The following is a 21,699-nucleotide window of genomic DNA, read 5'->3' on the forward strand; positions in this document are numbered from 1 at the left end:
CAATATCAGTCAACATGGTTAGAAATGTACCAATTTGCTCCAAAGTTCAATTCACAGGCCTGATCACATCAGAAATAATGATGTGATAAAAATGATGAGAACGTATTGTTTTTCTTTTCTTATTTTAGCCTGTGTGAGTGAGCTCTGCATATTTGGTATCAGTGTGTCCAGTGTACCTCAACGGTCTCCATGTGTATGTACTTCCATCTGTGCGCACACTGAATATGTATGAATATGTTGCACATGTACATGAACCACATTTAAATGTGTGTGTATGGGTGTGTGTGTGTGTAAAATGTGTGTTACCAGTCGTTCGGACAGAGGCGTCTTGTCTCCATCGGGAAGGTGCTGTTCCAGAGCCAGGACGATGCAGTTTGCAATGATGGTGGTGAGAATCATCCATTCAAATGGAGTACAGCTGGGGTTAAAGCCAATAGCACCAGGAAGAAGCACCTCATATACAGTACACAACACTGCAGCCATTCACACCACAAAGATCCAGCCACCGACACATGCAAACATTTTTACAATGGATTTGAAAAGAAGTCCAGCCTACCAGGTGACATTTTTCTTTCTGTTGCTCTGAATGTCTGTTTACATATTCACTATTCTTTGTAATGTCACACAGCCAAGGAAATGTAAATCTGCAAATCTCAGTGCTTTATTGGAACAAGTAAAACAAGTAGAATTCTTTGGTCCTGCAATGTTCTTAAATACTACAACAGAAGATGTAGTATTTAAGAACATTTAGAAATAAATATAAAGATTGGAGCAATAGTTCAAATAATAAATAAAGACTAATAACAAGAACAGCAATGACAATAAAAGGGGAGATGGTGCTCAAAACAGTTTAAAACATTATGATAAATAAAGTACAAATACATAGGAATTTTGCTACATATCGTATAGAAGGCAGGGCTTTTCTTCACTGTAGCTTTTCCCCCTTTGTTTGTGTCCATTTTTATGTCTGTTACCATTTCTGTAAAGCACCGTGTGACTCATCTGCTTGTTTACCGTCTTTGTAAATACACTTAACTGGACATGAACTTCAGTTAATGTTGATTTTACCATGTCTTTATAGGTGCCACTGCAGCACATTACGCTGTTATTATATTATTTATTGTACTTAAACTTTATTTAAACAAGACAACCCTAGTGCCACCACCATGAACTTTACCTTCAACAACCTTTAATTTTACCGAACAGCAATGAACGCGAGACAACAACAACAAAAAAGCCAAATAATATTGCGTATGCCTCAAGAATACTGCAGTACTTCCGTGTACGATTCTCGATATTCCATTTTCAAACTCAGACCCATCAGTTTGACGAAAGAGAAAACCAATAAAGCCCGAGGGAAGATTGATTTGCTTTGTCAGCACACCACGTTGCACAGTTTTGTTTCTGCAGAAGAAAACGCCAGAGAAACAGTGACTGACATTATGAAATTCAAACCGAAAACGGTCACTTTATTACAGCAGTACATGAGAGTTAAATTCCAACTCCCACCACAACACACAGACACACAGCCTGACTCACAAAGGTTGCCTGGTGGGGCAGCCAGCTTTTCACAGTGCTCCATCCAGTCAAGTGTGTTTGAATGTGTTGCGCTTTGTGTGTGTGTCCATGCCTGAGTAATGGCTGCTGGAGGGGCTAAGATGACCGGATACATCTAGACAGATCAAGCCTGTGCCTAATTGTCCAGTCATTATCCTGTTAGCTTGCATGTGTGTGTCTGTCTCTCTGTGCGCGCGCTAGTATGCGCCCATTGTCGTGTTTACCAGATGCAACATTGACACTGACACTATGGCCTGCAGGACAGCCTCTGTGCATCAGTGTGCGAGTGTGTGTGTGTGTGAAGGATAAGAGGCGAACGGCTGACGTGAGAGGATGAGACAGGTCGGTCTACGGAGTACACACTAACAAGACGGCACTGAACTCCATGGCACATGCTGGCTGGCTGACACAACACACACACCTATACTTGTGAAAGGTGCAGTGGTAAGAGGCAGACTACAATTTCCAAAGTTGAATCTTATTACTGGTGAAAAAGTGCTTTGTCCAGATGTTCCGTTATTTAGCCACTGGGTAGCTGTGGTAGTAGTGCTAGGTAGTATACCTGATGAACTGGTATCCTGGCTGTAATTTAAATAAAGCTATATTGGTCAAAGACAAAACACCCACTATGGCTCTTTAAGGGGTTCACACCTATTATATTATTAGCCTCCGGGAGCACTATTGAGCAGTAGAGGAGCTGCATTCTTCTTGGTCATAGTTCTAATTATATGATGCAAAAATCAAAATAATATCACCAGCAATAGTCCACAAATCTCTCTCTTCTACATGAAAACCATCCTATGAGTAGTCAATTTAATAATAGTCCACTGGCCAAATTACAGCGGAGAATGGCAGCGCTACTGGAAAGACAGATGGAGAATGTAGAGATGACTTCAGATTCTTCCACCAAAGATTTTTTTTGTGTGTGTGGCAGTATAAACCATCTCAGTACCAATCATCCTTTCAACTGTCACAAACCTAGACACTTGTTAAATAGGTTTAGCCACTTTTCATTTAACTTTACCTTATCCAAAATGTATGGATGGTATCCTGCTGCTTTGCAACATTTCGCTCCCCTGTCACAGGAACACTGCGCTTACACTCTGCGTTTCTGTGCTGTGCTTGGTGCGCCATGTGAGAGACCACTTTTGCCACTATATCACAAAGGAGAGGCCAGTATCTAATGCAGAAACAGTTCTGCTCACAGGTGTTGAAGCAAAAAAGCAAAAAAGAGTCGCAGAGTTGGAGCGTGATGTTAAAACCAGACGATGTCCAGATGTACCCACAGATTCTGTCTGCCATGATGTCCTAACCACTCAAATGACTACTCTGGTTATTAAAGGTGCTGAAGACAGAACTGGTTCCATATCTGTAGAAAGAGCTTTTTGTTGATCTAAGTGCAGGATTTACAGCACTTCACAGTGTGTAAGTGTTTTTACATGGTTACTTCATATTTAAGTTATTCCTTCACTTTTAGGATAACCTTAAAATGTATTTCATTTGAATAATCTAATTCAGGCCGCAGTGCAGAGAGTGCATGTGTATGTGCTTGATGACTACATGCTAGCCTGCCACACCATCTATTATTCAGCAGACAGACACTCTACTGGCCTAACAACCTGCTGAAAGCAGGAGGTAACACTCTGCCTGTGTGTGTGTGTCTTTCTCTTTCATTTCCTCCCATTCCTTCAGATCTTTATTTCTTTCTGTGTGTTTTTCATTTTATCCTCAATGTTTCTCTTTCCATTTCCTTCTTTCCTTAGTCTCCTCCAAATGTGACCATTCCTTGTTTTTGTCTTACTTTACCTCTTTCGTCTGACACATCACTCTATTCATCTTTTGAGAAAAAAAAAAAAGAGGTGAATCGGAAGCAATTAAGGAGCTGAAATTTCTGGCAAGGGTATTATTGGTGAGCACTGCAAAAATGAGTGTGTGTGCTCCTCTCTTGTTAATTAAAATGGCTTTCTGATGGCCACAAACAAGCTCTACCCTGCCAAATACACTGACCGCGCGTGCACATCCACACACTCACACGCACACACACACAGTTATTGCAAAAAAGGTTTCTTTAGCATTTCTAAACCTACACAATCTGAATATATCATGTTGTCCTGCTGCTGTACTATAGTATGCATTATTCCCTAATACTGCTACTACAGTAGGAGCTTTTACTATACTCACAATGCAATTGCAGTGTGGGTATAACAAAAGCTGCTACTACTGTAGCACTCTTAGGCAGTGAAGCTTGGACTTTTGTACAGTAAAAGCTCTCAGCAAACTGTTAGACAACAGACACAAAGAGGACTGGCAGGTACTGCAGTCAATTTGCAGAAAGAAGGCAACAATTTGGATAGTTCATTAATAATTTAAGTCATTTTAAAAAAAGAGCCATAGATTGAGCAGTTGTATTATCGTCAGTGAGTCGCTTCAATTATCAAACAAACAAATTACATAATAAATAAAAAACTATATGAAATAAGTTTGCAGAAAACAATCACATAGAAGTAATCAATGAAGTTTACAATAGCCATCTCTTTGCTACATTAGAACAAAAATCATATAATAACAATGTCATAAATAAATTCAGTGAAAAGTTAAAAAGAAATTGTAAGTGTAAGGTTAATGATGCTAAGGGCCATGAAATCAACAGCCCAGCCATGGTAAGTGTGCTGGTAGGAAAACATCAGACAGGAAGTGGTCTGGACTATCTCACCTGCAGGTCTTTCAAAATAAGAATGAGCAGATTGTTAACCTCTAAAGAATCGTTGAACTTCTTAAAGGAAACTATCCCCCAAACACACATTTCTAAATACAATTGTACAGCCAGTAATATACCCTGATGACCTACGACTATGTTTAAGTTTATGTGCACAAAACACTGTAGACAATTTGATGAGACATTTACATTATGGAAACTAAATTAAACTAAATTATGGAAAAGTATCTCCCAGTTTTATTGACATTATAATTTAATGCAAAGTTTTAAGTCATTTTAAATTCCTTCACTCAACCTGACAACTGGGCCCTAATGAGATAAATATCACATTAGTCATTTTATGGCATATGTTTTACACCCAAAGACCACTAACCAGTTCATTCAGTCTGGTTAATTTAAAGGCTGACAATAACAGGATTTTTAACTCTGTAATACCAAATGTATTGTATTTGAAACAGATTTTGTGAGTTTTTTAGACCGCTGCATTATCAATGTCACTTTTTGCTGCATGTGGCAAAAATAACACAAATTAAAACATCTTTTGTATTTTCTTTTAATTTATAAGAAGGTTAAAAGTGTGATACTCTGATAAATCAGCTGATATTTTTCTTTTTCACACTCAAAAAACAAAAAACGTATTTCCCTGACATTTGTTACACCCTGTCACTGTAGGTCATGGTGGCTGACTCCACAAAAAGTTGGCGATACATGCATTCTGGTCACAGTTTTTTACATACACAAACTTGCATTATGCTTTTGAAAAGGAACCTTCACAGCTACGTGATGGATGCATGTACCCACTGTAGTAAAGAAATTTGTCCATGTAGACAATAAACTATTAACCTGCTCAAAATTCTTCATCTGTCCACACACCATGACCCCAAACCTCCATAAAACTGCCCACACCTATTTAAATTCCTCCGTCTCAGTCATCCAGTGAAAAATGTCCCAGAGTACCAGCTTGCATTGTACACACACAGAGACACACATCCATGCCCACACCCGCGCGGGAGGCTGTGTGTGTTTTCAGCTGATGAGGCATTTTGGCGTGGCGCTGAGGCTGTGCTTTAGGGGAGCCGAGCCTGATGAGGGGGAGATTTTAAATCACACCAAATGAAGCTTTATCAAATAAATGAAACTGTAGCACCCAACTCAGCAAGAGTCAGTCCCTTTATGGGAGTGACGCAAGCACTCTCTCTCTCTCTCACTTTGTCTCTCTCCATCCTCCTTGAAAAACGCTTTAGAGTTTATAAAGAGCATTTAACAATTTCATGCAAAGACACACATCTTCTAATTTTTTAACTCCACTTAAGGTTAGAAGAGTCTCTTCTGCACTTTTGTCACATTTTTCAAGTGGAGTGAACCTGAATGCAACTTGCAGGCGAAATTGCAGGGAGGCAAAGTGAAAATTAGAGAAGACATAAATCCAAGAGCCTAAACGGAAAATGTAAAAACACTTAGGTAGGTATCACCAGAGCACATAAATAAGTGCTTGTTAAATGAGACTGAGATGGGGGCAACGTCTACAACCACTCGCAGTCAGTAGCCATCTCTGAAGAGACTTTTGCTGTATACATACACAGAAATTCACATTAAACAAGAATTCACATTAGCTACTTACATTCAGAGTCCAGTCAGTCCTGGAGTTGAAACAGAGAGTCAGTGAAACATGACAAAATCCTCAGCAACCTTTTATATTTTACAGCGTAACCAAAGTACAGCAAGTTGGAATATTTGAGTCGAGTCTCCTATTGAAGACAGATACATGGCACATGATTGTGCCCACTGGTGCAGAGCAACTCAGATTAATTTCAACATGTGTACGTTTAGAAAATAGACGGAAACTATTTGCAAACATGTCCCGATCTTTGTGACAGAGGTCAATGTGCGTTGACTGTGATTGATTGGAGACAGGTTGACTTCTACCACAAAAGTGGCCTCCCAGAAGTTGAGGGTGTTAAACACTCAACCACTGGGAGAAGAGCTAGTCATTGCTGCGGCAATTAGTTGCAAAATTCCAAAAACTTCAATGCAACCAATTTATATTTGTTGCAAGGAAATTGCTGTCCTCTTTTTGCTCTAATTTCACAAAACCACAAGCCAATCCAAAAATCTTAAATGGGGAAAGCTAGTGGTCCAAGGGATCTCTGTTGATCCATGATCCGAACCGATCCCACTTCTTGGCACGCACGTGATCCGAAGATTTGAAAAAGAAAAGAAAAGTATGTGTATGGTGTGCGTGGTCAGTCTGTCAAGCAATAGTCATGGCCAGCACTAGCAGACCAAGTGGAGGAGCAGAGGAGTTTGTGGCATTTAACCCTTGTATGGTGTTCGGGTCTGTGAGACCCGTGTTCAGTTTATGTCAAAAGAAAAATTAAACAATTAATTATTTTTTCACGTGTAAATGTGTTGTGTCTTTCCACTCACTCCACTTGATTATAACTGATTTATTTATAACATTTTATATAAAAGAAAAACGAGAAGCACATTAATTCATAAATGTGATCTAACAAAGGTAAAGGGAAAAAATTAACCATGTTTGCTGTTCATATGTCTTGTAATTGGGATGAAGTAAACATCTGTTGAGTAATTTAACATAAAATTGTTTGATAGTGTTAATTTGGAAAGCCAAAACTCTAGCGGGTCCACCAGACCCATGAACACTGGCTGAGTAACAAAAATACGAACACCACACAAGGGTTAAGCAGCCCTTTGCTGCCCAATCGGGCTAAAGCTATTACAAAAGCTACAGACATGCGTGAAACAAGGAGTTTAAACATATAATGAACGTGCTTGAGCCATGCTATGTTATCCCGTTGCACATCCACTTCAGAGACGAGATCGTTCCAAGCATGTATGAGCAGGAAAAGTCTAAAGTTATGGCTGAACTGTCACAGGCATCTTTTGTTGCTCTACCTACAGATGGGTGGACCTCCAGGGCAACGTAAAGCTACGTGACCATGACCACTCATTATATTACAGTGGAGTGGTAGATACACAGCTGTGTACTGCCCTATATTGCACCTTAATTTGTTTTTACATAATTGTGTGAAATGAGTCTTGAGTTGAATGTTTTATAATGGGCAAAAAATACTTAAATAAATAAATGGCAAGTTAAATTTTTCTTGTCTTTTTTTTTTGCTGATCCGAAAATTGATCCGATGATTTGAAAACCGTGATCCGATCGGAACCGTGAGTTTTTTCATCCGTTGCACCACTAGCAAAAGCTAAATCAAAAATATTAAAATACCACAGAGAGTGTCATGATGGTGATGGGGGGAGCTGTGGTATGTTTGTGGCGATCATCCAGTCTGCCATTACAATAGTGACCTCAGCTCCCTGTCTGCCTTACTATGATTTATTTATTTGGTTCGCTCTAACCTGCAGATTTTCCACTGAAGTCCAGTTTTACCGGCAGGCCTCTCACTTTCCTCGTGTGTCTGTCCCCCCACCTGACTTTTCCTTGTCTCTGTTCCCTGAAGATGGTACCAGCAGGTTGAAAGCATTCTCCTCCTTTTCCTTTTTTAAATCACACACACAGATACACACACGAAAAAAAATCACTCTATTTCTTTCCTTATGCTCCACTCTAATTCAGCCATCTTGCCTTCTCTCCATCCTCTCCTCCTCTACCTCAACGTCCCCTCCCTCCCATGCTGCTCCACTCTTCTCCACCATGAATCGCTATATATAGACATGTGAAAGATAAAAGGGTGCGTCTCTCTCTCTCTCTCTTGCCTGACCCTAGCTCTTTTTGATTTGTGGAAAAAGCTTGTGTGTGTATCTATGTGTGTGTTTGTTTGTGTGTGTGTGCCGTTCTGGATTTTTTTTTTTTTTTTGCAGAATATACGCTGTGCCACTTTGCAGGCTGGTAATGAGAACTGCATAGATTCTCGCTCTCTGCAGCCTCTCGCACACGCTCACAGACGACGTCTGCTGCCCGTCACTCTCTCGTTTCTTTCTGGCCCAAGCGGAGCCATTGTACCCACCGCTTCCACACAGAATGTGAACCACACACACAAATAAAATGTCACACGCACACAAGCATGCATAAACACACAAATTATTCACACAGACCACATTCACAAACAAACACACAGTTACACTTGCAGCATCTCCCATGATGCAACTGAAGGAAAGAGTCTCCTCTCCAGGGAGCGAGAACTGTGACACACACACACACGCATAGAGATCTTATAGCACACACAACTGCTGAACCAGCTCTGATTGTTGCTTTAGCTGGGCTTCTGGTTGAAAACACCCACTTTAAAATGACAAAATGTCACAACAGCGCACACTCAAATATGATCTTAACCCAGTGAAATCATCTTCAATCAGATTTCTCCCCTGTTTAGTTTACTCACACAAACAGAAACGGAAACTACATTAGATTATGCTAGATTAGATTAGAGTAGATTTGATTTTAATTATTGCCATGGGAATTAAATGAAAGCGGCCAATAATTTAATAAAAGAAAACAAATGTATCGACCGATGAAAATCAAGAAAAAAAGTAGATGACACTTTTCAAAGCTAATTTTAAAAGCTAAATCAGTTGATCTTTTCTTAAAAAAACAAAAACAAAACAAAACTATTTGCAATACGAGACTCGGAAGAAGCAGTCCGACTTTCTTTGACGATTGCAACGTTGGCAGGTGTGTTTGCTTGAGCGGCTTCTTTTGTAGGTCAACCATCATCTGGAGTCCTGTTCTATTTTAACAATCTAGTCATCTTCTGAATTATTAAATGTAGTGGCTCGTAAATTTACCGGCTGCAGAGGACAAAAACACTTTCATGTGACTTTTCTTTTTAGCCATTTGTTCTACTAAGCAAGAACATTTTTTAGGCCATTTAAGCATTTCCACCAAAATTATGATGCAGCTTTAACAATCCAACAATGTGCAATAAAAAGCTAAGAAGCACACAAAACCCACTGGTTGGCATTGGTTACAGCAGTTTTAACAATGCTCTAGTGAGGATTTAACCGGAACAAGAACACTGAAATGAGTGACTGGAGGGTTTCGTTGTTCTAGTGTATTGGTTCAATTTATAGGCGTAAGAAGCTACAAATCAACAACCAAGCATTCCGTCATTTTTCTAGTTTTAATTTTCTTCTGAAATTTTAGCTACAATCTAACTTCCTTTCATCAGTGTTAAATAGTAGTTTAGACTCAGCATCAACATATAATGACCAACAACCTAGAGTCCATCATTTACGTTTAATTTAAAAAAATAACTCCCTACCCCTTTTCTTTTTTTTTTCCTAGCCAAAAGGATCACATCTCTCCACCATCATCCTCTCTTAATCCTCCCTCCCAGTCTCACACCATCCTGTCTGATTTAAGGTCTCTATCTTTTCCCTTTTAATCTTGATTACTAGTGCCAGAAGACGTGTTTATACCTACATTGCCTCCTTTCTTTCCATCTTTTGCTTCCTTTCCTTAGAGTTAAGGAGAAAGGGAAGTGAAAAATATGAGGGTGAAATGTGCAAAGAGACTGAAAGACCTAGACTAAGACGGAGATAAAAATGTGATACAGGAAAAAGAAGAGGGATTAGAAAATAGGAGACTTGGAAGGAGTGATGGGACGAAGGATGGAGAGAGGAGGAAAGAGGAGATGGAGTTAAAGATAGATTGAAAGGAGGAAGAAAACAGAGAAGGAGGAAGAATTGCAGTATTTTTATCATTCTGAGTGAGTGGGCTCCATTAAAGTAGGTTACTGTCAGCAGACAGACACACACACACACACACTGCTACATGTAGCCTCTCCATTTTACTTCTGCTGAAGCAGCTGCAGTATGTGTGCATAAACGTGTGTGTATGTGTGAGAGCGAGAGCCCTGAGCATGCTCACTGAGCCACCAGCTAAACTGTTGGTTCCAGCAAAAAAATACCAATGGACTGTCTAAATGGCAGCAGCAGATATTTCAGCAGCAAGAAAAACCCCAAAGGACCAGAACATATCCACCTTAAAGGCATTCACGTGATGAAGTCACACTGAAATTAGCATCAGCACTGCGTTAGCTATGAATACAGCCATTGCCATCTCTGGCAGTGGTTACCATGGCCACTGCTGGTGTTCCTGTCTATTGCTAGGCTATCCGGTTGTTCAGTGATGACGCGACGAATCCTACTTCCGGGTCTAAAGTAGTCTGCGTTTAATATGGCTTTTGTGTTGTTAACATGTTTAATGTTATGTATTTTCTTCTATTTGATCTCAAAAAGCTCCTAAAACAGTCGGTGATCCCTGTTGACCTCCCTCGGCTTTTATTACCACTAATCATTTATTTAAGCTCAGTTTTTAAAACCTTAGGATGTAACTACAGCCCAGCCCATGCAGCAGTATATGAATGACTAACCTGGTATTGTGGATGGATTATCTCAGTTGTTCTCCTGGCTGAAGTTTGGTCCTTTTACAGCATCCTGCCATGCGATTACATTTGTTCCTGACCACCGACAACACTCACGGTAACTTTTATCGAGTGGAAAAAAAGTTAGCTTGTTTATATTATGCTAACATAGCTGTGTCGCTAGCGGTCACGTAGCACATCATTATATACCAGCTAGCCAAACTTCAGTAACCCTGCAAACGTCACTGCTGTTTAGTTTTCTGTCTTCATTTATGCTGGAAGTGATAACAGAGCTGTACGTTTTAATTTGTTTCCAAAACCCCGCAGTCAGGACATGCTATATTGTATTTAGATAGAAGCTAGCGAGCTAACTTCCTGCTAACTTCTAACTCCGTTAAATGTCATAAATTCCGTTTTCATGGATGCCTGGATGTTAAACTCAATTTTTACACCTGGTAGAGCAGAACGCTGATCATTTTATTAAAGATGAAAGACTTTAGACAGTTTTTCAACTCTCAGTAATGCCATAGTGATCGTTTGATATATGGACCTGCAGCGGAGTTTAGACCCAGACACGGCTAGTGACGTCAGACTGAACAACCGGATTGGAGAAGGTTCATTGTCCCTTTCCATTAGCTCTGCAGTCAGACAAATGCACATTCTCACTTTAGTGTTTCCAATAGAGTACATTTGTGGCATTAGTTAAGCAGAGAGTGCTTGTGCATGTGCCCTTGCATGAGCATTTGTGCACTAAAGGAAGAGCAGTCATGCTGTTTTACATACACAAATAAATAATATCATTTAATACTTTGTAATGGAGCAATAATCAGCTATCCTGTTCAGTAAATTCCTGAGCTCATGTATGTAACTTGAGTCCCTGTTCTGCTCTGCTCCCTCACAGCAACCTGCTGGAGGTTGAGGTTCTGCTTGCACTGGCCTTACAGCTAGCAGAAGCTCCCAAACCAGAACAAGGATTACACTCGCCAGATGCAGACCAAGACAGTGGAGACGGAGTTCATCCAACCGCTGGACAAGAGATTCACTATAGCTCAGTGATATCAGCAATCTAATCTAATCTAAGGGAAACCTTAGATGGAGGGACAGGAACCATTCGCATGTCAGCAACTGAACTTTCAAAACAGAAGTGAGGGGATTATCCACTGCTAAATCAATTGCATTGTTGTTTTCAATGGATGTCAACATTGAAAAAATATCCCTCAAATATGCACCATGAAAAATGTCTGGTCCTTTATGTGTTAACTGTTTTATTTATAGACTATAGTACATTTACACAACAGACGCTGACCCAAAGTGATTCTGAGACAAAACCCAAAGTTTCAAAATACACAAAAAACTAAAAGGCATGATTTAGTGGTCATTAAAATGTGGTCACAATTTTCAGATTGATGATGATTCACCTCATAGGTCATGACACACTGCTCTCCCCAGCATACGTTGCCTTTAAAAGAAAAGCAGGTGCCAGTTAAGTACTGACACTGCAATACTGGTCCTGTATTTACTTGGTATCAGATTGATACCAAAAGTTGCGATATCTCAGAGCACTAAATATCTATGTGTAGGAAACAATACATTCTCAACTGGTATACTTGGCCAGGAGGCCTCTGCATCACACAATAAAGCACTTGGTACCAATTTTACATACAAAGTGAACACTGCAGAAATACTGATCTTTTGATCACATGACCACTCCATATTCCTGACATAACAATCCTGGCAATGCTGCTTCATAAACCTTTCAAGTGATGAATGTGCACACTAACAAAGCTCCATTGCCAGCCAGTTGAAGCGCAGTCAGTACCAACAATAGAGTGCATGCTCAAACATGAAATATATGTGGTTGTTTAAAAGGGAAGGCACTGCATACATTGTTACAGGATTACATTTTTCACGGGGAGTGGTGTCCAGACCCATGCCAAAGATGCAAAAGATCTTTATTTGCTGGTTCTCTGTAAGGTTAGCAAGAATTTGAGCATAATATAATGGCACATTATGGATAAGTTTGTTCAGCCTTTGTTGCTTTAAGGGCTATGAGTGTGTTTCAGGCATTGAAAAGAATGTAACAGGAAGACCTACAATGGTACAGAAAGTGAAAGAACACATGATGCTAGTATAGCTTATGATAGATTATTAATATATAGGCTATACCAGCTTGTCATAAAATGAATCTCCAAGTGTTTATAAGAGCAAGTGGAGAAAATCTATTGTGCATCCACCTCCTTCCTGAGATTGTAAAACAGTTAGCTAACTGCCTCCTTTCATGAACCATGTAAAATATAGATTAAAATTGAGCTTTTTTCCTCCATCAGAACTACAGGTAGACTGGGCAGGGTCAAAGCCAGTGAAAAACACACACACACACACACACACACACACACACACACACACACACACACACACACACACACACACACACACACACACACACACAGGCACATAAAGTACTCATGCGCACACACATACAGATCTGATGTGTAAAGAGCATCCTGCAAGCTCAGCAGTCATAAACCTGTCAAGAGAAGCGATGAGCGACTAGTCTGTCTTCTCTTTCTCACACACACTTACAGCCTCACACAAATACACACCATTCACCTTCACCACAAATCATTCAACAGCCCTTCCTTCACTGTCACTTGCTCCGCACCTGTGGACACTCACATAAATATGCACTCATACCTGCTGTAAGATTTTATATAAATACTACAGAAGATGATGTTCTCTACGAGGGCAGAAATACATGGAAAAACCACCACGGTGGCATTTGTAGCCTAGCTGGCGGTCTCTAAAAAAATGATCATGTCTGCTGTCATCAGTTTAAAAAAATCCAACTACTCTCTGGTCTTCACGGCTAATTTAACAGCCCATAATTTGTGCCGAACTGGCAATTAAAAGATGTATAATTGAAAAGATACAAAGGCTTAAAATGTGATCCACATATGACATGCTTGCTTGATGAACATGCCACTTTTCTTTTCATACACCATGGTGTGGTGGATGCCACTTTCTCTTACAACATCAGCCCCAGCAAGGCTTACTTTCAAGATACAGTCAATCTGACAAAAGAAAGGAATCCATTCTATCCAATGCCAGATTTGAAATTTCTGCTGTTGGATGGCCACATAAGGACATTTTTGTGCTTGCCGCATTACTTGTGTTGTGGGTGTCTCACGACCTTTTTCACATTACATCATTGTGTGCCGAGACACAATCTTTGTGGTGCTCCGTCCGGTCGTGCACCTCTTAATTTAACTTGGCGTGTTGTGCCGTGGCTGTCGCAGCTGGGTAGAGGACGCAAGTGTACGATCGTGTCGGTTTTTACCGAAGTTTTAATAATCCTGCACAGAAGCTCAGAGATATACCAACACACAGACGGAGATGTTACAACTGTTTGAAAACTTCAGTTTGTGGAAAGAACTTTCTTCTCTTCTCTTTATCAGCGCGCATATTAGTGGCAACATCTATCATTTAGAAGAAAACTGCAGCGGCTTCTTGCACCTTAACGACAGCTATAAATGGCTGGATCTGTGTTATGACGGTGTGGCGGGTATAATGGCAGCTTAAGTCTCCTTTAACAGCTGAGATTGGCTGGTGTCCCATCATGTACAAGTGTCTAACATGCTTCCTTGTATACTTCCAACAGTCTTTCCCTGATGTTTTCCTAATTCCCTTTCCCTAATGTGTATATATTTTAGCTGTAGTGTGATAACCTTCACAAAGATTATACAGTAGGAATAATTCATTTATAAATAAATAAATAAAAATGCCTTTTCAGAGTCATTCAATATCAAGTGCTTTTTGGTGAGATATTTGTTAAAAAGTCTCAAGAAACCTTTGTAGCAACTAAAATGTTTCCTTTATAATCTTAGAAAATGGTTAGCGGTAATATAAACCGCTATATATATATATATATATATATATATATATATATATATATATATATATATATATATATATATATATATATATATATATATATATAAATAAATGAAAGTTGAACTTTAGAAACCATTTTAAATTCTATATATCTGTTCTAGTGTGTCTTACAGAAAGTGTCTACACAGGCAGTGTAATGGCTATTACTCCTCAGACTAACTTCCCATAAGAGCTACACACCATTACAAGCTTTGCACATCTATTTTTCTCCATATTATGTGCACTACAGAGATCATGGTCTTGAATGACTACACTGCAGAATAAAAGTGAAACAGTGCAACAAATCGAGCATAGCGTCAGCTCAAGCAGGCTATGAAGTTAAACTGAGCCATAATCCCAGAAGATGAGCTGATCTTGAATCCAGCCTATATCAGTTGAAGGTTCAACTGATATCTTCTAATCATCTAACTGGAACGGTGCTGTTCCCCTGCAACCCTCTTTGCAACCCAGCTTCTGCTTTCTTGCTGCAAAATCATATCATCTGCCTCTGATGCCTGCCTGGTTCTATGCTAGGGCCTCCCCACCTCTACAGGGAGGTGGGGATAGCTCAGTAGGTAGAGTGGTGGCCCCATGATTGGAAGGTCGGGGGTTCGACTCCACTGAACGGTTACCCTGAGGTACCCCTGAGCAAGGTACCGTCCCTACACACTGCTCCCCGGGCGCTGCATTGGTGGCTGCCCACTGCTTCACTGGGTGAATGGGTTAAATGCAGAGGAACTATTTCCCTATGGGGACTAACACGCACACTTTACTTTACACTACAGAACGATGCTGCCAAACTCTAATTGCAGTGGAAGGAAATGACAATCTTCTTTTCACTGTGGTGGTTGCTCTGAATTCCTTTTTGTTTCTTTTTTACATTTTTTGAATTTTATTAAAACTTTATTTATCCAAGTAGTCATGAGTAGGGAAAATAACGAAGTGTACATCCCTGAAAATTCTTCCATTACACGCTTACTTTTGATGCACATTCAAGAAAGCTCCATGTGTAAACTGCTTACTGGAGGTTCCATGTATATATTATACTCTGATTGATGCATTTAGCTCGGCTGTCTGCTGATACAGAGGCTGCATGCTACTGCTCGGCTCCAGTAGTACAACTACTACTGTTACTAGTTTAATTTCACACCTTCTCAGTCGCTCTTGTACACTGCATCCTCGAACCACACACTATCCCACTTCTCCACACACCACTCCACTTTCTGCCCTTCCTTATTACTCATGGTTCGTTGAATAAAAGCAACTTGCAGCATCACATCATCAGCTTATGTCCGGTACATTTTACCACCAGCACCATTTCACTGGTGTATGGATAATGAGTGCACACATGCATATGTCTTTGCGTCTGTCTTTGTGTGCCGAAGGTGATTGGCTGATAAATCATGAATGTCCAGGAAATGAGGAGAAGCAAACACATGACATCAGCAGCTTCTACATTAGTCACCAAATTGTATCCGCAGAATAGAGCACTATCTCATTATTTAGCACAGTTAAACACACATACAGGTGTACACTCAACCAGACACACAAGCGAGTACATATGAAGAAATGTACAGCTGGGAACAAACATAGAACAGGATACACAGAACTGTGTGTGCGGTTGGGGGGATGTACTGGAAGACAAGGCTGGTTGAGCTCGTGCTGCTGTGGTGACTCATCAACCCAGTGAATCACATAGAGATTTGATTTAGAAACAGACTGCATCCACCTGACTGCCGCTTCCACTGGCAAACACACACACATGCATGGAGACACACTAATGCACACGCACACACATATGCATACACACACCTACACAGACACATTTATGCACACTCACAGTCAGACGTGTAGCAAATCCTCCCACAGACACTTATCCACATACACTGATGGACACAGATATTTGATGCTTACTAGACTGGAATCACATTTGTTCTTGAACTAACATCACGCAATCATCACACAAACGTGATGAATTCTTATTCTAGTCAGATTACTTAAACAATTTCTAACAGTGCTTTTAAGGTCAGCTGACCACCACCAGTCAACAGTCCAAAGAGGCGTTCGTGTAACTGAGATGAGATGTGGTGTGAGCAGTATCAGCCATGAAATATTTCTATTTAAACCTGTGAACAAGGTAAATATTACTTCCAGCTAGTCAGCCCCTGCCATCTCACAAAACATCAAATCCACAGCATAGTAATGAGTTAATGTGACACATTTATACTTTTTTATCTAAAGGAAGTACGGGATGTCATTTTTAATTTATTATATTTATTGCGCAACTGAATGTCTTCAAGGCCCTTGCCTAGCAACATGTAAGGCCCAAGTCACACAATCCTAGAGATCGGTCTGCATCCGGTTCCCTGGCAACCACTTGTCGCTAGGGGAAAATGTATATTCCCAGACTGATTGGTAAGCAGTTGCAGGCAATTGCTTGCTGTCTCTAGTTTAAATAGTTTATTAACAGTTACACAGTGCTGAACCAAACACCTCCTTGCGATTTGCGAGGAGGTGTGATGGGTTCTTTTTTCCGCATCTTTTTTTTTTGCGTATATTTTGGTTTGGGAACAAAAAGTTTTGTCTTTCAAGCTTTTCCACTCCTGTGAACATTTCCTCACATACTTATACCTCAAATACACTCAGCAATCTACCTCCAGGAATTTGCTGACATTTGTGAATCCTTATATTGACGCTATTATTATCATTCCTTTTACTGAGATGATGATGATTATTCTGTCGCTGGAATCGCTGGCACTCAACAGGTCAATCACAATAGCTGCGTCAAGTTGTCGTGTAGTCATATTTCCTCGGAGGTGCATGTCAGGTTACGGCGTCGGGTTTCGGGGGTGTTTTTGGGTTTGATGTAGCTATGGTGTAAATTTCCAGCTAAAGCATAAATCAAGTGCTGGTATAAATGCTACAGAGATATAGTGAAGTCACAGTCAGCGTGCAAAGCAAATCAATGTGAATGTTACACTGGAACCCTATCACAGCAATATTTAAGAAGCCAGTGTGTTTATACATTCAATGGTTACATTACTTGGTACACAAAGAGTTCAGTCACAGGTTTTTACCTTTTCAAACACAGTACTGCTCTGTATGGATGCGCAGTGTCAGAAGATAAGTTAATTATTTGTTTATTTGGTGTATTGCAGTAGTGTTTAACTGAGCAAATGCACATTTATAGATGTGTCTGAGAGCAAAAAAACATTCCAAACAATATAATTAACCCTGACAATTAACGCTTAGAAAGGATACAATGTGTAAACAGAAAGGCATGCGACAGAGGTGTTTCTGAGAGTTTGTTTCAAAAATCATTTAACACATCTTTAGTCTTTTACTAACAAAGGTTTAAACGGCCATCTGTATATGGCTTAATTGTCTGTATATAATATTAATGCATAAAACTGTTAGCAAGTGGCATGCATTTGATTCAGTAGACATTCTATTAAATCACATTGGTTAGTGAACTAAAAAGAAAAAGGAAAAAAAAACAAGTAGGGCTCAATTAGAGCTGGGCGATAGAACGATAACGATATGTATCGCGATATAACTTTTACTCGATAGAGAAATTAAGCTATCGCGATAGACTTCGCCGCTCTTGTCCTCTTTAAAAAAAAAAAAAAAAAGTCAGCCAATCCAAATTAAGTAGCGCAGAGCCGAACCAATCACAGCCGCAGCGTCACGTCGCGTGACTTGTTACGTACAGCACAAGTGCCAAGCCACACGTGTGTTTGTTTGGGAAGCAGCCAGCGGGTAATGGAGCCAGCGCGTAATGGAGGAAATGAGTGTGCCGACTAGAAAAATCAACCGAGCGTGACCGAAGAGAAAACAGATGATGGTTCCAATGCCGGAGAGATTGTCGAACGGAAGAGCCATAGAAGTTCCGTAGTGTGAAGGTATTTCAGCTATTTCAAGTCTGACAAAAAACAGAGTAGCGTGCACTGTAAATTGTGCCGAAAGCAAGTCTGGAAATACATTAAACTGGTGCATGCGTCACACTGTGCGCCACATTATTGTTTCGGTGAAATGAATTTCTACAATACTGTTACTGTTAATTCTACTCTCTGCAGTGTTTAAATGCTTACATATACACACAGTTAGTCCCTCCACACATACGACTCGGTTCTGCTTCTATGCCCCAGCTTTGTTTACTTTTTCCCACCGAGGCTTCTAGACTTCTGATTGGCCAACATTTCTGCACGGTTAGGAATCTAGCGCCACCTGCTGCTTTGGCATGTTCATAGCAGCGTTTTCCTTCATTTCTGCCTTTATGTGTGGACGGGATTATTTTTTAAAACGAAAACGGAAAATCTCCGTTTTCAAAAACACCCGTGTACGTGTGGACGTAGCCTCAGTCTCTGACTGGAAGCGCTAATTCGTCATTCGGCTTTTGTCAGACTAAAGTAACTGTTAAAACTGTTTGAAAAGCTCAGCTATACAACAAGGAGAGATTGAGAATTTCCTTTTAGTTCTCAGTTTATTTGATATTGACAAAAGTTAGTCAGTTTTGTCTGTTCTTCTGTAAAACAAACTAAGATTTATTTTTAGAATTAATATTTTGTTTCTAAGTGGAATTGACAATTTAGTCTGTTTCGTTTGTTCTATTTTGAAACTTAAACGCTTTAGCGGCTGCCTTTTGTGTAGTTTGCAATATTTGCCTTTATTTATCTGAAAAAGTCTCATGTTCCTTAAGTACATCTACCCTGTTGAACTTATTATGGGAAATAAATATTTAAATCAAAACAAGCTGCTGATTATTTCACATTTTACTTGTGAGCAACGGCACATTTAAATCTTACAAATATAGTTATTTGGCTTATATCGTGATAGATATCGTTATCGCCTGAAATGAAAAAAACATATCGTGATATGAAAAAATCTCATATCGCCCAGCTCTAGGCTCAATAAAGAAAGCACAAATCTAGGCTATTAAAAGAAGGTCTGGAAACACTGATACACAGGACTAACAAAATACAGCACAAGCTTGGTATATTAATCCAGCTATTAAAAACACATTTGCAGACTAATACTATTTATTATTCAGGAAGTTGCATATTTTCATGTTTCCACTCAATTTTGTCAAAATATTTAATGAAAAATATAGTAACAGATAATAGATGAGTAAAGGCAGTAACCAGTAACACTGAACATTTTGCCTGGGATTGTCTGTTTATCTAGTGTTCATTGTGTTCTACCATGTTTCACATTGTGTTTCTGCTGTAAACTCCAGCAGCAAACACAATCCCTCTTAGAGTATGACTGTATTAAAACTGAGCTGAATTGTGTCCACAGATAAAGTTGGGGAGCCTTTAAAACCTTTAATAAGGAGACGAGAGACGGTTATTCTGCCTCCTTGTCCTCCTTTTACACTAAATCCTTATTACACTGTGGATAAGTCTGCAGCAGAAAAGAAGCCTAACTTTAGCTCGCTCGTTGTCCCCGATGATTTTGACTTCAGCTTCAAGGGATTTCAGGGCATACTGATCTACACACAAAACCTTTCAATTACCAGGTGAGCTCAGAGTAAAAAAAATCAAAAAAATATACCTGTCTGCCTCTCTGGAAGCATTTTAGAGGAGAAGACAAGTGCAGGGATGTGTGGTTCAAATAATTAGCCCAATACCAGAGTCCCCTGTCGCCAAATAGTTAATTAAAAGCTTGCCCAGTGTGGGTATAGGAGTGTGTGTATGTGTGTATCCAGAGGATTAAAGGCTGTAATTATAATTATGTCCTCTCCTCTCTGTCTCTTTTCCACCTTTTCCTAACACATAATCTCTTCACTGTAATAGAATGAAAAAAGTAGTTTTTCCCCCACCAATCTGCAGAAACATTTTAGTTTATATAACTTAAAGAATGACATCTAATAATAATAATAATAATAATAATAATAATAATAATAATAATAATGCCATACAAGGACACTCTGGGATGTTTCTGGAGAGACACTGGTCTCTATAAAAATCTGCATCTGATTGCTTATAATTTTCACAAATGTCACTTGGTAAAAGAGAAGAGGGTTTAAGCGTCATAACCAAAAATAGGATAGCTCTGGTCTGGAAAAATCAATTTAGGGCCAGGGTGCATGATGAAATGTTACATCCCAGTTATGTGTAACCTGATTCAAGTGTTGCAAAATGTTATGTACTTTCTCCCGAAACCGCTTCAGTAAATTTATTAGAAATGCATCACTGCTCTTTTAATTCAAAGGCAAATGAATATAAATACCTTCAGTCACTTTCACTATCGGTCTTCTTCCCTCTCCGTCCCTTCCACCGTACCAGCGCTCCACAGCTTTGTGACTGGAGAGTACCCTGGAAGACTTAATGACATCGATGTCTCATCCTCCCCGTTTCAAACAGATGACCTTTGACCTGCGGATCTGAGGCTGGTATTGACGTTGTGACCTCAGCTAATGTAGCAGGCCTGCTGATAGACTGAGATAAGTGACTTTGTGTGCAGACACTGATGAGACAATCCAGCCCACCAGTTCAATTAAAGTAACTACAATCCTTTACAAAGAACATTGTGACAGAGTTTCAGTCACACAGTATGAAGAATTGAACTCAATTTTTCTGTTATTTCATTTTTTTTAAATAATCTTCAAGTCCTGTAATGGTAACAGTTTGAGCAGAAAATCCACAGAAAAGAGAAGAGGCAGAGTGAGTTGTTACATTGAAGTGCTGTAGCTAATAAAGACAAGGTCAGTTTGTTTGACCTCTTTTGCCCCAGAGCGACCTCAGAGGTTATTAGCCTCTGTCAGTGGGGTGCGGCTATCATGCTGCTGCTTCTTCAGTTCCTTTCCTTCCAAGTTCCCTCCATCCTGGGCCACACAAACAATAAAAACAAGCTAACCTAACTCAGAAAGACTACAATTTACAGGTTCATTCTTTAAAACCCATAAAAAATATATTTGAATTTCAGGTTTTACAGTTGAGGTTCGTTGTGGAAAGAAAACACAAACTAATCACAAATCACTCACTATATTGGCAAACTGTTATACCCTTCCAAAACACTCAGAGGCCATTAAATCCTCCCTCACTACTTAAAGAAAGCATCATGTCACTTATTCATTTGTCCCCTTCTGACACAGTGTGACTCTCCTCTCTGTTATCCACTCATCCTCCTCAGCATCTTTGCCTCGGG

General features: G+C 39.7%; 1 protein-coding gene across 7 annotated transcripts in view; it reads right to left on the minus strand.

Annotated features, from left to right (window-relative positions):
- Positions 1-21,699, minus strand: part of cacna1ab (calcium channel, voltage-dependent, P/Q type, alpha 1A subunit, b) — a 156,674-nt gene that overhangs the window by 113,282 nt on the left and 21,693 nt on the right. For all 7 annotated transcript variants that reach the window (XM_080880847.1, XM_080880850.1, XM_080880848.1 and 4 more), the window contains exon 2: positions 307-412. In XM_080880847.1, the coding sequence (XP_080736973.1) occupies positions 307-412 (106 nt within the window). The remainder of the gene's footprint in view (positions 1-306; positions 413-21,699) is intronic.

The sequence above is a fragment of the Rhamphochromis sp. 'chilingali' genome (assembly GCF_963969265.1).
Source record: "Rhamphochromis sp. 'chilingali' genome assembly, chromosome: 4".
NCBI classification, from domain to species: domain Eukaryota; kingdom Metazoa; phylum Chordata; class Actinopteri; order Cichliformes; family Cichlidae; genus Rhamphochromis; species Rhamphochromis sp. 'chilingali'.